The following is a 17335-nucleotide window of genomic DNA, read 5'->3' as shown; positions in this document are numbered from 1 at the left end:
GCCACCGAACACAAATGTTATTGTATTGCTGCTGATACCAGAAGTGCATTATGACAGGAGCTTGATATAGGTGTTCCTGAGAGGCTCTGCCAGACTATAACAATTACAGAGGAGAATGCTAGCAGCCAACCATTGAACTGAGAACAGGGTTCACATTGGAAGAGATATAGAAAGGAACAAAAGAGCTGAAGGTTGTTGCAACATCAAACGAACAAAAATACCAACCAACCAGAGTACCCATGGACTAAAGCACCACCACCAAAGTTCACACACGGACAGATCCATGGCTCCAGCAGCATATCTAGCAGAGTTTGTCCTTGTTGAGCACTGGTATGATGAGAAGCCCTTGGTCATGCTGGATTCCCCAGTGTAGTGGAATTTCATGGCGGGGAAGAGGGAAAGGATGGATACTTGAGGGTCACATACTTAGAAGCATGATGGGATAAGGGGGTCAATGGATGGGAAAACCTGAAAGGAGCTGACATTTGAAGTATAAATTTATAATTATTCAGTATAAAGCCAATAAGTTTAAAAAAAGAAAGAGCTACAAAGAATGTCATGAATTATCTGAAAGGCTAATTATTTATGCTTTCTTTCTTTCATAAAGTTATTTTACCAGTATTAAGTTGATAGATTTCTTAAGAGTTTTTTTATATTACAATGCCCACAGTGTCTTATGGTAATTTGAGTAAAAAATGATCTATGCTCCATGCAAAGAAGAAAAATTAATCAGTGAAGAATAAATTAAAGTGTGTGCTTTTTATTTAAAATACACTTTGAAATGCTTGCATTATTAGATTTTTCTTTTATATATTTTTTCATAATTATTATTCTTGATCAGACCTCTAATGTTCAAATGTTCTTTGATTGTTTGTAATGTTCTTATAATTTTTCTAATTTTCTAAGTATATAATAAATGATAATTTCTAGGATAACAGTAATCTTCATATATTAAGGTAATCAAAGTTATAACATATTTATCATCCTTATGTACATTCTGATAAAAAAAAATAGAAAAATTCATATGGAAGCATGAACATAACAGAGACTAAAAGGTATCCTAAGCATAAATAGCATCCCCAGATAATTTACTATACCAGATTTCATGTTCTAGCACACATCTCTGTTGTTAAAACCAAATGGTACCAACACAAACATAGACACACAGGTGAGTGTAGTAGAATAAAGAACTCAGATTAATTCTAAAGAACTCCAGACATCTGAGTTTTGGTGAATAGGCCAAAGAAGATCTATATAAGTTATTTTATATTAAAAATATAAAAGGTTATTTTTGAGTCAAAGGTGATAATGGCTCAGCAATAATCCTCTAGATACACTATATGTAGCAGCACAATGAAGTTCATTTTCACGAAGTGCAATACTGTATAAAAAGTAGATACAGAACGCACGTATTCATTATTCCTCATCCTTTACATACATACTGTAGTTTTGATTACATAATGAATCACCTCTACACCTCACATATGGTAGGAAATAAGCATTCTAACATGAACTTTTACACCAAACTAGTTTCAATGAGAAATTTATATTTGCGTTCATGTTGATTTTATTTATGAAATATTAAACATATTGTTCTATAGAAATGCATACCCATTAGGATAATATCTACAGAATTATGACAGTATCTGCTTCTTCAGCCTTGATATACTTAATATTCCCATTGTTCTATCATTTATGTTCATAATTTCTGGTATTAAAGAAGTCAGCTATGCCATGCTTTGACATTAATGGGCATACCGTGTGCATTGTTATTCTTTTGTCTCTTTCTTCTCAAGAATTATTCTGACATTAAAGTAATCCTGTATGTATCATGTCATAATCATCTTCAATAAGTTCAGCATTCCTCTGTAAAACACAATGGGGTTTTTTGTAATTTTTTTTTCTCTTTTTCAAAGAGATCTGCAAGAAGCATCACCTTAAATGATTCTTCAAACTCTTATTTTAACATTAACACTAAGTATTAAAATACATAGTCAAGAACCAGTAACATATCAATATTTGAAGGACACTGTGAAATTATTGTCCAAACATATTAAAATGGAAATGTCTGCCACAATCACAGATCTCAAGCTTTCTTATTTATACCTAACAAGTGTGTAGAATTCTGACACATGTATAGCTCATTGAAATACAACATGGAGATAACAGGGGCAAGGAATGTGTACTTCATAACTTTATACTATGACTCATTCAGTTTTTCACATTTGTGTTCCTGCTTGATTCTATAATTGTACTGTCTCATCTTCAGATTTGCAGGGGTGAAGGAGTGGATATTCAGAGTTATTGGCTTCCTTTGAAGTCTATTATCTTCAGGGTTTGGAATAATTCTTGCAAGCAGCAAATACTGGCGCCTCTGGGAATTCAACAATAAGGTTGTCCAGCTTGTTTACATTGGACTCTGGGAAGCTTATTACCACTGGGAATTTAAATTCTCTGGTACTGAGACCATAATTCTGGTACACAGCCCTGTCAACTCGACCTGGACAATTTCACCTGAATTTGAATGTGCACAGAATCTGATATTAATGGCAATGCTGATAAAACCTGCTGTTGTGATTTTTAGCTCAGCAGCCATTAGGGTCATTGTCCCGAGCTACGTCTCGCCAGCAGGAACGACGCGGCACACACAGGATCCTTCTACAGAAAAAGCTTTACTGCGTCTTGAGAGGGAGAGCATAAGCTTACAATGCGGAGACGCCGAGTGAGGAATAACCGTCCCTTATATAGGAAACTATCCTCGCCTAGGACGTGTCACTCTCTGACTGGTCGCTGCCAATTATGCCAGATGACGTACCATAACGTACGTGTCCCTTCGAGTAGGGAAGTTACCAGGCGCCTGCGTATTGCCCTTTTTACTAGGTGCGTTCTGCCAGATGCTGGTGCCATCTTGTAATGGAGTATGTAAGGACAGCTCCTCGGACAGCTCCTCACATCTGTGAGGACAGCTCCTCGGACAGCTCCTCACATCTCCCCCTTTTCTGTTTTTTTAAGCAAACAGGACACCCAGATATAGGAGGGCGAAGACAGAGGTCATATCCTCGTACAAAGTTGGCAAACCTGTACAAGAGAGATACCCTTAGGCTGTTGTTGGGACCCAGGGCACTCCCGACCCATCGCACTGCCATTTTTCGAGGGAGGGAAAACTGGGGCAGAAACCCTCATGTAATATGACATGCCTTCCAGGGAGCGTATTTGGTAGAACTTCCCTGTGCGATGCTAAGCTCGTCACCCCTCATGGGCTGCTCAAGCCGGACACTCTAATCCTGTGCAATGAACCGAGGTTCTAGGAGTGCAAGAGCTGTCCAGCCGGCGACCTGTTGCTTGAGCATGGTCAACCAGATATCAGCTGACGCTCCTTGTTCAAGGGCTACAAGCGCCTGGGCAATCACTACTTTGTCCTTTCTTGTTTCAGATCTCAATTTGCAAAGCAACCAGAGGAGTAACACTAATCCACAGCAGAGGATCACTCCAAAAAGTCCCACTCCCACCCATTCCTTGAAATAAGAGACTGCTGAGGTGATCCAGGACGACAATCCCTCCGTCAAAGACACGTCCAGTCGGGTAGAATTTACTTGAATGATGGTCGCTCTCAGCTCCCGAAGTGTCTGTTCAAACTCCGAGGTCCAATTCTGTAACAGATGCTGTGAAAGACTCTTAGACAGATTAGCAGCTCGGGTAAATTTGTCATATTATATGGAGGTGATACAAAGGCCTGGGAGTATTTGCTCATAGCCAAGCTGGGCCAGTTGCCATAGAATGTCTAATTGCCATCTATACGTTGGTTGACAAGCATAAGGCCTCCCTATATCTGAGTATTGGCCGAGGCCTGTCTGTCCCGAGCCACAGAGACGGTGGCCGATAAATCATTGATAGTTTGGGTTGTCTGTACTGAATTTGACAAGGCCAATGCCGAGGCAGTAACCGAGGCAGCGACTGCTGTCGTAGCAATAATGCCAGCAATAATTGCAGAAGTACCAAAATCTCTTTTTCCTCTAAATAAGGTCATGGTCCCCGGGGCATCAACAGGGATCGGGCTAAAGCGAGCCATGCGGGTAACTACTGCGATATTTTATATGAGTAGCTGTCCAGACAGAGGCAGCAGGTTTGATGTTCCCTGTCCAGGAAAATGACAACCGTCCCTTTTCGCCCTTTCCTCCAAGTAGCATCACCATGGGCGTAAGTGCAGCTACCACTAACGCAATGTAAGGCCACCACCATAGAGAACTGTGGCGTTAGCCACAATGTCCTCCTCACCAGTTCCCCATGTGGCCTCCCTTAACCAAGCAGAAGATTGATTACATAACATAATGCAAGGGAGATCAAAAGATGTTTTGTTGAATATGCCAAAACAAAGGCTGCCCTTAAGGGGAATAGTCCTATTTTCTTTTAGTCGTTCAACCTGTTGATCCTTAGGTAAATAGGCCAACCCTAAATCCCTGTTAGTTGTACATCACCGGCCTCGGGAGTGGAAAGGTTGACATTATTCCCCATCGTAGCTCGCCCTGCACCGTTGCTGGCATCCATGGAAGAAGAGTGAGGAGGTGCAGGAGTCCCAGTCCCTTCTTGATCACTTGCTGTGATGCTCCGAGTAAGTCGTCCTGGGATCCATATGGGATTTTCATTGTCCTGTGGAAAAACACAGACAGCTCCCCTGGATCTTATTAAAACAGGATCTGGGCCTTTCCATTCATTTGTTAATACATCCTTCCATTTGACTAATTCTTTTGTCCTCTTGGGCTCTGAGCAATGTCGCTCAGACGCTGTTTGTCCAGCTTCATCAAGATTTAAAAAATTTAAGGTAAAAAGGGCCAGAGCAGTGGCCACTCGGGGAGTTTGGGGAGTTCTATCATAATTCCCCTTCTTTGTTTTATTAAATATGATTTGAGCGTCCGATGAGCACGCTCTATGATTCCCTGTCCTGAGGGTTGTAGGGCAGGCCCGGCCAGGTGGGTAACCTGCATCTGAGCACAAAACTGACGGAATTTTTGAGATGTGTAGGGGGGCCATTGTCAGTTTTACACATTTTGGCTTTCCCCAAGCACTCCATGCTTCAAGGCAGTGCTGAATGACATGTGTTGTTTTTTCTCCTGTAAGTGGGGTGGCATGTAGAATGCCAGAACATGTGTCTATAGATACATGCACATACTGTAATTTTCCAAAAGTAGAATTATGAGTCACATCCATTTGCCAGATTTGCAATGGCTGTATTCCTCTCGGGTTGACCCGATGTGAGGAACTGGGAGGAACTGGCAGCACTGTTGGCATTGGGTGACTATATCACGTGCCTCTTTTCTAGTTATAGAGAAGCGGGGCGTAAAGTTTCTGAGGTGACATGGAAATTGCCATGAAAGGCTTTTAGCGGCCTCTAAAGGAGAGGCCAGGGCCACAGCTATCATTTTTGTGGCTTTGTCAGCCAAATCATTCTCTGAACTCATTGGGCCAGGAGTCCAGAATGGGCCCGTGATATGAGTAATGTATACAGGGAATCTTCTATTTAATAGGATAATTTGGATTTTTCGGAAAATATCTGCCACCTTACTAGTGGTTTTAATTATACCGGCGGTTTCAAGAATACTAACAGCATTAACCACATAGGAGGAATCTGAAACAATATTTAGAGGAACCTGGAATTTTTCAATGACCTCCATGACCACTAGGCATTCTACCACTTGGGGTGAGGTTTCAAAATATTGTCGTGAGAATACTTGGGAGTTTACCACATATGCTCCCACCCCTGTTTTTGACCCATCCGATATACACCGTTATCCCTCCTTTAATGGTCTGTGGATGTGACGCGAGGAAAACAATAGGTTGTGATTTTGCAAAACACAATAGGGGGTGTTTAGGATAATGATTATCTATCTTCCCTGTAAAGGATGTGAGCAGCACTGCCCAATCATCAGAGGTAGCGGCTAGAGTTTGGACCTGGTAGGGTGTATATGGGATAATCAAGGATTGGGGTGGAGTCCCAAAATGACAGATGGCAGCTTTTAGGCCCTTAATAGCCAGATGTGCTACTGCAGCTGGATACCAATCAATAATCTTCACAGGGGAAGCATGTGGATGGATCCATAACAGTGGACCTTGTTGCCATAAAACTGCAGTGGGTAAATCCTTGGTATCTAGTACACAGAGTGAAAAAGGTAGAGACCAATCAATGCGTTGCAATTGGGCCTGTTTTATGGCATCTTCTACTTTTAGTAAGGCCTTGGTTGCAGCGGGAGTTAGCACACGAGGGGAGGTGATGTGGCCGTCCCCTTCCAATATTTCGAACAAAGGTTTTAATTCCGCGGAAGGGATTTTCAAAAATGGTCTCAACCAGTTGATATCTCCCAAGAGCTTCTGAAAGTCATTAAGAGTATGGAGGTGGTCTCTACGGATTTCCAGTTTCTGGGGTATAATCTTATCAGGGAAAATAATGGATCCTAGAAAATGACCTGTGTCAGCAATTTGGACCTTTTCTGTAGCAATATGTAAGTCCCATTGTTTAAGGGTTTTTTGTAATAAGGAATAGGCTTGTTTGAGTAATTCTAAGTCTTTATGACACATCAATATATCATCCATGTAATGGATTAACAGTAAATTTGGATAGGTCTCCCTGACTGGTTTGAGGGCTTCCTGAACATATAACTGACACATCGTAGGGCTGTTGGCCATGCCCTGAGGTAGGACCTTCCACTGGTATCTTTTATCAGGTTCAGTATGATTAATTGATGGGACAGTAAAAGCAAACCTGGGCCTATCTGGGGGGTAAAGCAGAATAGAGAAAAAACAATCCTTGATATCTATTATTACCAAATTCCAATCTTTTTGTAGGGCCGAGAGTATAGGAAGGCCCCGCTGAATGGGTCCAAGGGATTCCATCTGATCGTTAATGGCCCTCAAGTCATGGAGTAGTCGCCATTTTCCTGATTTTTTCCTTATTACAAAAATTGGGGTGTTCCAAGGAGAGGTGGAGGGCTCCAAATGTCCCAATCTTAATTGTTCATCCACCAGTCCTGTAGCTGCCTGTAATTTCTCAGAGGTTAATGGCCATTGGGGAACCCACACCGTGTCCTTCGTCCTCCATGGTATGGGTCGTGCTGCCCCAATGGCGCCTAGGAAAAACCCAGGCCTTGTTTATGGGGGTTGGCGATCCGTTCAATGGGCGTGAGACAACCCTGTTCTAATCGCCCTAGGCCTTTCCCTTCCTTATAGCCCATCCTTGACATCATGTGGGCCACTTGTGGGGGGTATTCATTAGATAAGGTCAGTCCCATGGTCTGCATAACATCCCTCCCCCAAAGATTAACAGGCAGGGGAAGTACATAAGGAATAAATTGTCCCTGTCGGCCATCGGCAGTTGTCCAAGTTAGAGTGGCAGAGCTGATCATAGGGCATGACTGGTAGCCTAATCCTTGTAGCGAGTGAGAAGATTTTGTGGTAGGCCATGATTGAGGCCACCATTTTGAGGAAATTATACTTTTATCAGCCCCAGTATCCAGTATGCCTTCGAATTTCTTTCCATTAATTTCTAAGCTCAATTTTGGGCGGTTGTTAAGGTGAACCACCAAATATGCCGAATCATGACCAGTGGACCCCATGGGTCCCTTGATATCCTGTATCGTGGCCTGGGAGCACAGAAGGAGTAATAACTGTGCTATTCTATCTCCTTTACTTATGGAAAAAACCCCATCGGGACTTGAACAAAGAATCTGAACATCAAGAGAGCACTGAGCTTCAACAAGGCCTGGATGGACTATCAGTCCTTGTAGGGTGAGAGATCCTCTCCCAAGAACAAGGCCTATGGTTCCTGGGGTAGAGGCCCCACAGTCTGAGCAGGAATTGGCTGAATGCCCATCTGGGGCATTAGAAAGAAGTCTGAGGCGGCACGCAGGTCCAATTTTGTGTCGGCTCTTGGGGGACCTCCTCTGCCGGGGTCGTGGCCCTGTGAAAGCGGTTCCCATATCTTTGAGGGCCCTGGGACCGGGGGCCCACCAGCCCGTTTTTTGACATCTCATTAGGTCGAGTCTCCAAAGGAGGGAGTAGTTTGCCTTTAATGTCTCTCACTGATCGGCACTGGTCAGCCCTATGGTAGCCTTTGCCACATCGGACACAGAGGGTTACAGACCCCCTGTCTCTTTTTGTCATCCTGCAGTCTCTTTTTAGATGGCCTGTTTTCCCACATTGAAAGCATGATCTTTTATCCGTCCCTTTAACGGGGCGTCGCTGGAACTGGAGAATGGCAGCCGCCAGGCCTGAGTTAGTAAGGGCCTCCAAGTTCCTGCAAACTCTAAGCCAATCCTGTAGCCCTTTATTTCTTCGGGGGCTATGGCTGTTCGGCACTCCTGGGTGGCTTGCTCAAAAACGAGCTGTTCTATTAGTGGTGCTGCTTGTTCAGGATCGCCAAAGATTCGTCCTGCAGCCTCTGTCATTCTAGCTACAAAATCTGAGAAATTTTCCTGGGGTCCCTGAACGATTTTTGTAAGTTGATTATCAATCCCTCCTCTCCTGGACAGTGCCTTCCAGGCTCTAAAAGCCGTGCTGGAGACCTGAGCATAGGCGCCCCAGTGGTAAGCAGACTGATCAGCTGCAAAGCAGCCCTGTCCTGTTAAGAGTTCAAAAGTCCATTCTTGTTGCTCAGGTATTAAGGCCGTAGCATTCGCTCTGGCCTGTGTTTGGGCTGCCTCATACCAGAGCGCTTTCCATTCCATGTATTGGCCCATGCTGGCAAGGGCTGCCTTAGCAATCATCTGCCAATCAGCTGGTGTCAATGCTGTCATGGCCAACCTGTCGAGTTGTGTTAGAGTAAAGTTGGCCGTGACTCCATACTTTCTAACTGATTCTGCTAATTCCTTAATCTGATTATATTCAACAGGGGCATGGACCCGTCCTCCCTCCAGAGTCTCAAAGATAGGAAATGTCATACTCAGCTTTCTTCTCACCTTCTCGGGGACTAGTGAGAAGGCGTGTGAGCGTGTCTCATATGGAGGGGGCGCCGTTGGTGGCGGCCGTGCTAGAAGGCTTCTATTACTTCCCCTACATTCATCGGGGTAATATCTTTCCTCCTCATATTTAGCTGCTTCCTCATCTAGCTCAGCCTCCTCCTCTGAGTCTAAGGTTTTATTTTCAGAGCTTTCAGAACTGTCGAGGTTCAGCGCTTCTAGCTCTTTCACAGGGTATAGGCTGGCTCCCCCTCCTGGTTTATGTGTAGAGGAGGAAGTGCTGGAATCTGAAAATTTCAACGCCCCCTTGTCTCATGGACTTACCGGAGGGCACTTTTTCTTTCTTAGGACGTCTTTTTTCTTGCGCGCGCCCAACCTCTCACTACGTTCGGTTTCTGACAGACTTTCTCGGACTACCTCGAGAGTGGCCTGTCCTTCTATTACTGCTGCCTTACATGTTTCATCCTTTAAACAATTCTTAACCAGCTTCCATATAGCTTTGGTCCCTAGGCACAGATCCTCTTCCGCCAATTTTCTGTCAAGGTCTTTTCCAAGTTTGTTCCATGAGGCAATCGTAAACGAGCCTGAACAGGCAAACCAAGGGGCCACCCTCTCCACCTCCTTCACAAAGTTTTTAAGTGTTCCTCCTCCAATTTTGATGTCCCTCTGCTTTAACACTGTTTCCAAGGCCGTGACCACAGACTGTGAGGATCCCATGATGGGCCAGGAACGCCGGCGGCTTATCTACGTCCGTCTGACAAGGCGTGAGGTGAAAGGGTAGAGACAGACACGCTGCTCTCTTATGTATGGGAGTCTTACACGCGCCTCCCCGGACGGTGCCGCTTATCTACGTCGGCCTTATCGCGTCCTTGCTCCTCAACAGTCAAAATCGAAGGTAAAAGGGAGCTGCGTGAAGCTCACTTATATACGAGAGACTGAGACGCGCCTTCAGCTGCTGTGATCGTCCTTTTAACAGCGAAAACGGTGAAAACAGAACATAAAGAGTAGGGTGGCTCCCAGGACAAATACTATAGCCTCAACAAATCCTTCCCAAGGCGGTGACAACCCCAGACCAAAGTCCAAGAGAGGGCTGCCTCTCCGAACGTATCTACCTGTAGTTCTGAATCCTCCTTGTCGCCAAGGGATCTCCGAAGGTGCTGACGATGGCGAGGTCTTTCCCGGGTTTTTGGCACCAGATGTCCCGCGCTACGTCTCGCCAGCAGGAACGACGCGGCACACACAGGATCCTTCTACAGAAAAAGCTTTACTGCGTCTTGAGAGGGAGAGCATAAGCTTACAATGCGGAGACGCCGAGTGAGGAATAACCGTCCCTTATATAGGAAACTATCCTCGCCTAGGACGTGTCACTCTCTGACTGGTCGCTGCCAATTATGCCAGATGACGTACCATAACGTACGTGTCCCTTCGAGTAGGGAAGTTACCAGGCGCCTGCGTATTGCCCTTTTTACTAGGTGCGTTCTGCCAGATGCTGGTGCCATCTTGTAATGGAGTATGTAAGGACAGCTCCTCGGACAGCTCCTCACATCTGTGAGGACAGCTCCTCGGACAGCTCCTCACAGGTCATCATAATCAAAACCTCAGTCCCTGATATTCAGATAGTGGCTCTGTCTTAATTCTGATCATCAGTAGCCTTTGTATTGTTATTTCTGTGACCTGGAATCATGTAGTAGATCTCTATGGCAAAACCACCCTTGATTTTCCACCAAACGTTCCAGTTAAGAAAGAAGCCCTGATAAAGAAACACAGCACTTAAGTGTTTCCAATAATACTTCTGACTACTACCTTGTCACTCACTGGCGTGATTATATTCCTCTTTGAGATCAGGTCATTGAAAGCTCAGAGTAATCTGAATGCTCAGCATGGTTCTAAACAGGCTGATGACATGTCCATAATGAGAGTGCTGCTGTTTGAAAAAAGTGCCAGGAGACTCCCTGACAAAATTTCCTACACCTGCACAGTGCTACTGTAATCATGCAAATATTCAGAATAAAATATCACATTGCTTTTCAGGGCATGTCTGAAGCTTTTATCTTCTTCTTCATGGTGACGGTGCTGCCTTCCTTAAAGGTATTCACATCCTAAACTCTGCATTCCAAGATGATGTGTTCAGGCATAAATCATAGAACCAAACCTAGGTTAGAGGTTTGTTTTTAAATAAAAACACCACACAGGCATTTAAGCATTCATCAGATTGGGGGCAATTATCACCTAGTATGTCTTGTATGCAGAGCAGTACTACCAGTGTGTTAGTACTGCTGAAAGTTCTGCTTTCTTTAATAAAGGAAGACAAACTCTTGGCTGATTATTTTTACTTCTCGCAATCCTCCCACCATATGGCACTTTCTGAAATGCCCAATCATTTCCAATATGTTGTGATGAAGTAAAATGTTCCCTGTGGGGAAACCGGGTAGGATTTGGGCACAATTCATGCGTATGGAAGCCCTTTTAAAGTTAGATTATTAGACTGAATTCTGCTATGTTCCAAATAATGCCCGGGATCTACTCAGTATCAAAGAGTGAACAAGTGCTCCCACAGAAGTAATGAATCACTCCCTTGAATCTAGAGAGATGGTGGAGGGAACTGATGTTCTAATTCAGCAATGGAAAGAAAGCCAGCAAAACAAGCGAAAGTGTCAGGACCTTATGGTCACGGAATTTCAAGTCTCTGATTGACTAGCAATTAGTCTGTTTCTGCAGCTCTGACTGACTGGCAACCAGATTGATTATTTATACAGGTTTCCAAGAACAAAGACAGACTAATGAGTATTCAACAAGTAGAGATTATGTGTTTGATTTTTCATTATATGTCCAGGGTTATGAATTAAGCCACAATTGGAAAGTAGAATCAGAACACATTTTATTTTTATTATCATTCTGATGTTTCCAATTTAAAGACACTAAAGGTTTTCTTTTCCACAACAAATATTTTATATGACAGCTTCATTTTAGACCAGTGGTATTTCTAGTTTTAAAGCACCAAGAAAAACAGAAATTATCTGAAAGAGTATTTTTATGAATAGCAAATAGTAGCATCTAATTTCTTTTATTATATGATTCCTCATCTATATTATAAAGAGAAAAATGTATTTTGTCAATACCTCTTATTAACTAGGCTCTATTGCTCTAGTCAGTATACACTATATGACCCTCTATCTTTAAATTATACTTTCAGAGAGCTCCAAGTGTGTTGTAAAGGGAAGCCTTGAATCAGTAAATTAATGTCCTGTTCTATCAGGGGTTGTCATCTATCTCTGTTAATCCTATACCAATTGCACTGTTTGTGTTTGTTCTGGGTCAGATATACCAGTAAGATTCCTGGAGTCATATCTGCATCCAATCATAATAATCCCAAGGACATAAATAAGGAAGACTTCAAAAAAAAGGGTCAGATAATGTTAATTTTAGTTTTTTCCTAGAAATACGCCAACATAATTCTCTCAGGAAAAGACATAAAATGAATGATAATGCAGAATGTCCTCAAGAATGCAACAAGCAGACACAAAAATTCAAAAGTGAGAGACTGAAAAACAGTGATTGCAAAATTCACATCAGCTTTCTTCAAAATAGATCAAACAGTTTTACTGGCTTCACACCTCTCAATGTTTTCAGGAGATATGGCTGTGACACATCAGGTTAGATGTACTATCTTTTGATATCCTTCTCTCCGGGGTTTGAGGACATTGATGATTTAAAGTGACTTATTTCTCTACATTTTCCATTTAGTCATCACAAGTGTGTTAGGGTAGCTGCAGATGTGATCAATGACTGCCTGCTCAGGTGGCTAAAGGTTTACACTGCTTTTAAAAAGGATCAACAATCAGAAGGGAGTAATACATAAGCGTAATTTATAGAACCCTTAACACAGTCATGGCTGTCTTCCTTACTAATTTGTTCACATTCTTCGGCAGGGTCAGTTTCTGTGAATGTGTTTTGCTGTGTGTATATTTACTCTGCATGAATCCTGATATTTAATGTCCTTGCCCCAAACCCACTGTATTCATTGTATTAATAAGAAAAGTCTTGACACACACAACAAAAAATAAGAAAGGTTTTAGTCATGGAATTTCTGTGCTGGTATAGAAGTCAGTCAGAGTAAACATTTTTCTGTTACTGGTAAATGTTGAGAGTTTTTTTGTCGATAGGTATTGTCTAATTCATTTTGGGCATGTTTAAAGTATGAGAATCACAGAAAACCCTGAAGAAAGGCAAAACATAAAGGGATAGTGGAAGAGAGAACAAAACCAGAGGTGACAGCTACAGGTCCAAGAGAGGGAGAACAAATGTGGCTGACTCCTGCCTTGGTTTGAAAGTAATAGATATGTGATTGTCACTGACAGACAAAAAATACTAGTGTTCTGAGCATGTGAATAAGCAACAATTCCCAAGACTGAAAGACACAAAGGATGTGAAGCTGTGTATTAGAAATTTTGAGTTGTATATTAACACTGAAAGAGAAAATTATGAGCTTCAGAAAACATAATAAAAAATGCAGATTTCTTTTCTGAGCAGATACACACAGTTCCCATCAATGGGATGAAAGGGACACCAGAATTCTCCTTGGAAATATGGGTCACAATTTATGTAGTCTCCCTTGGGTGCACCATATTTCATCCCCCCTTCTTCCCTTAAAGTTTAGTCCATCCAGCTACCTTATATTGAATAGTATGCTTTTCCTCTTCCTAAATTCTTTTAATATTTTATAACAGTTGCAAATTCATGGGCAGTGGACATTCACAGAACATTCTTCTATAAATGAGCCACAAGTAATTTTCTAGGTCATCCCATTGATAGTTTTGCAGGGTATAGTAACCTGTGTTAGTAGTTGTGTTCTCTTACAGTCTGCAAGACCTCTGTATAAGCTCTTCTGACTTTTAGGGTCTCTTTTGAGACATCTGTTATAATTCTGATAGGTCTGCATTTATATGTTACTTGGCCTGTGTTTCTTACAATTTTTATTATTCTTTCTCTGTTCTGGGCATCTAGTGTTTTGATTATTATATGAGTAGAGGATTTTCTTTTCTATTTCAATCTATTTGGTGTTCTATAGGCTTTGTGTGTGTATGTTTATGGCCATCTCTTTCTTTAGATTGTGGATGATTTCTTCTATGTTTTGTTGAAGATATTTTCAGGTACCTTGAGCTGAAAATCTGTGCTCTCTTCTATTCATATTACTCTTAGATTTTGTCATTTCATTCTGTCCTGGATTTTCTGGATGTTTTCTGTTAGGAGGTATTTTTGTTTGTTTGTTTGTTTTTCTGTGTTGAAATTCCTTTTAGCATTGTGTTAACATCTTCTAAGGTATTTTTATGCCTCTGGTTGGTACAAAAAGGCTTCCAAGCCTATGTGGAACCCATCACCCACGCTGCCATTTACTTCAAGGCTGGCACAGTCCTTTAAAAATGGTTTTCTTGCTCATATTCATCCTGTAATAAGAAAAAATTTATCACAACTCTTTATATGCATATTCGCATTTGTAGTTACTATTATTCTAATATCTGAATACATAATATGTTACAGATTTCACCTCTCCACATAGTATCCTTTTATGAAGTGACTTGGTGTTCCATGTTGCAGATCTACACTGTCAATTTCAATCATCTATCTTGTCCTAGGGGTTCTAACTCCAATCTGAGGCTCATGTTCATTCTGGTAAAGATGCCAAACAAAAATGCATCTTAGGAGGGCTTAGCCACAACTGTTATTATATGTAGCCCAGTGGTAGCCAGTGCTAATCTCTAAGAAAGAAACTTGAAATGAGATCATGGAAAATAGGATCTGGGAAATCATTGCTGGCCCCTTTAAATAGGAATTCTCCTTTCTCTTAGCACCCAAAACTTTGCTATGAAACTGCAACATTTTAAAGATGATTATGTCCAAGAAGCAGAAAGGACCAGTACCATTCCATCGAAAACCACCTGAGATAGGAAAATAGGACTGAGAAACTGTCTGGATTTGGAGAAGGACAGAAGGAGATTATACTATTTGTTATATAATTCCTGAGGAATATTGCCACTCCTTGTGTGTACCTCTCATGTTCTAGGGGAGAAATAATTCTCTGTCTACTAAAGTTTGTAGTTCTTTCTTTTTCTCCATCTTTATTAAATTTTTTATTTCCAATTTACATTTCAATTGTTATTCCCTTTCCCACTTTCCAGGCCAACATCCCTCAACGCCTCCCATTCCCCTTCTATATCGGTGTTGCCCTCCCCATCATCCCCACATTACTGCCCTCCCTCCAACAATCCCATTCACTGGGGGTTCAGACTTGGCAGGACCAAGGGCTTCCCCTTCCACTGGTGCCCTTACTAGGCTATTCATTGCTACCTATGCAGTTGGATCCCAGGGTCAGTCCATGTATAGTCTTTGGGTAGTGGCTTAGTCCCTGGATGCTCTGGTTAGTTGGCATTGTTGTTGAAATGGGGTCTCAAGCCCCTTCAAGCTCTTTCAGTCCTTTCTCTGATTCCTTCAACAGGGGTCCTTTTCTCAGTTCAGTGGTTTGCTGCTGGCATTTGCCTATGTATTTGCCATATTCTGGCTGTGTCTCTGAGGAGAGATCTCATCCAGTTCCTATCAGCCTGCACTTCTTTGCTTCATCCATCTTATCTAGTTTGTTGGCGGTATATGTATGGGACACTCACGTTCTAGTGGGAAATGCTTCTCGGTCTACTAAAGTGTGTCGTTCTTTTTGATCTTTTTCATCTTTCTTTGCTTCTCAGTTCTTGTGTCATGTTGAAACTTGTTGGGAGCGATGCCCTTAAAACCCTCCATTATTGAGGTTAATAGTATAGTTAGAGTTAAGTATGACTGTTTTGTGGAAAATCCCCAGCCAGCTGCAGAAGACTAATACGAATCTGGTGGTCAGGATGCCCAGTGATTTGACAAACCTGTGACCTTTCTGAGAAACCAGTATCCTCCTGACTAATGATATGACAATTCTTTAACTTTTCTGAATTACCAATATCCTGTTGACATCAGCTGACCACACAAGTACTATAGCCTTGGCCTGAGTAAATGTTTCCCACTTTCCCCATCTCTCTGTTACACTTGTTATGTTATAAATTCAGCATTGGGAAAAAATAAAATTGTCGCCTTGATCAGAGTCTTTTCTTGGTGTCCTCCTTTGCATCTCTTGTTCACCATTCTCTTCAAGGTACCCTCGGCACCTTCCTTGACTTTCCGGAAAGTTGGAACAACTTCATCCAGAACAACTGGAGCTCAACATGCAGCTGTTTGGGGGTCTCCTTGTGGAGAACATCATCCCCTGTGAACAGACTGGCCTGTCTTCCCTCTTCCTTGGAGCCTTTGCTCCCCCTTGGCAGTCTTTGTTCCCCTTTTGGAGACTTTCCTACCCCCACGCCCAGCTGCCATGGACCGCCTGACTTCAGTTCTGCTGCTTGGTGTGGTAATTCCCAGACGATGCAGATCTCAGTTGTGAGTGATGGGACAAGCATTCTACAGTCACCTTTTGTGACAGGACTAAAAAGGAGTCATTGAAGACACGAGGAAATGGGTTAAGAAAAAAAAGATTTAAAGAAATTCTTAGACTTAGGCTTTATAGGATATATTTTTCAATAGTTCCCCCAGAATGGAACAATTCATACAAAAAGATAATGCAGAGTTAGGGATTGTGTTAAAGACTATTATGAGACTTTTGGCCAGGAAAAAATTCTAGTCACTGCCTTCAGTTACTGCTCTCTTATTAATGATATCCTTAGGGCTAGCCCTGCAGCAGCAAGTTCCTTCCCCTGTGGTCAAAATGCCCTATGTTGGGGGGCAGAGGAGTCCCTAAAGTAGTTCCAGAAAGAGTCTGCAGCAATCTTCAAGGCACTTTGTTTTGCCAGTCAGAATTCAGAACAGGCTTTGGATGTGTTTACCCTAGGATGGTATCAGGAGAGAAAGTCTTGGAACAGGATCTTCAGCCTAATGAAGACTGTGGCCAAAGTCAGGTTCAATGTTTTCTTTCCCATGGGCCTTTAAACCAGTGATACAGCTTGGTGAGGTACTTCTACTGGAGTCCTGGAATTCACAGGCATGTGGAGGGCTATAGTTCTATTAATGGTCTGTACTCTAGTGTTAGCAATCTCTTTATAGAATGTAAGAGGCAGTAAGCACAGATAAAATGTGATCCCTGCCTCAGGAATGGCAGTGGGAAGATTCCTTTTAGCCCCAGGTGAACCAGTTATTTCTGACTATAGCTTACTATCTGATACCCGAGGATTCAATCGGATGACACCCCATGGGAGAGCCTCCCTTCAACAATCTAGAGACTCAAAGGCTATTCTCTCATGGTCTCTTGGATCAAGGTTTCCAAGGGTGTCTGACAGCCTGGAAGAAACTTCCTCCCTAAAGCGGGCTTTTCCTCTGTGCTT

The 17335-nt window shown here is 42.4% G+C and overlaps 1 protein-coding gene and 1 pseudogene across 1 annotated transcript; one reads left to right on the top strand and one right to left on the bottom strand.

Annotated features, from left to right (window-relative positions):
- Nucleotides 1-283: 283 nt before the first annotated feature.
- LOC116887841 lies at nt 284-10901 on the top strand (annotated as a pseudogene).
- On the bottom strand, nt 7870-8951 carry LOC116888915 (igE-binding protein-like; the record flags this gene model as incomplete). The annotated part of the gene is given in 2 exon segments (XM_032890165.1): nt 7870-8330; nt 8333-8951. Coding segments are annotated over 2 exon segments (1080 nt in total), but the record flags the coding sequence as incomplete, so codon positions are not given.
- Nucleotides 10902-17335: the final 6434 nt, after the last annotated feature.

The sequence above is a fragment of the Rattus rattus genome, chromosome X (assembly GCF_011064425.1).
Source record: "Rattus rattus isolate New Zealand chromosome X, Rrattus_CSIRO_v1, whole genome shotgun sequence".
Lineage (NCBI taxonomy): Eukaryota > Metazoa > Chordata > Mammalia > Rodentia > Muridae > Rattus > Rattus rattus.
The sequence above is the reverse complement of the archived record's forward strand: the minus strand, read 5'-3'. Positions and strand labels throughout refer to the sequence as shown.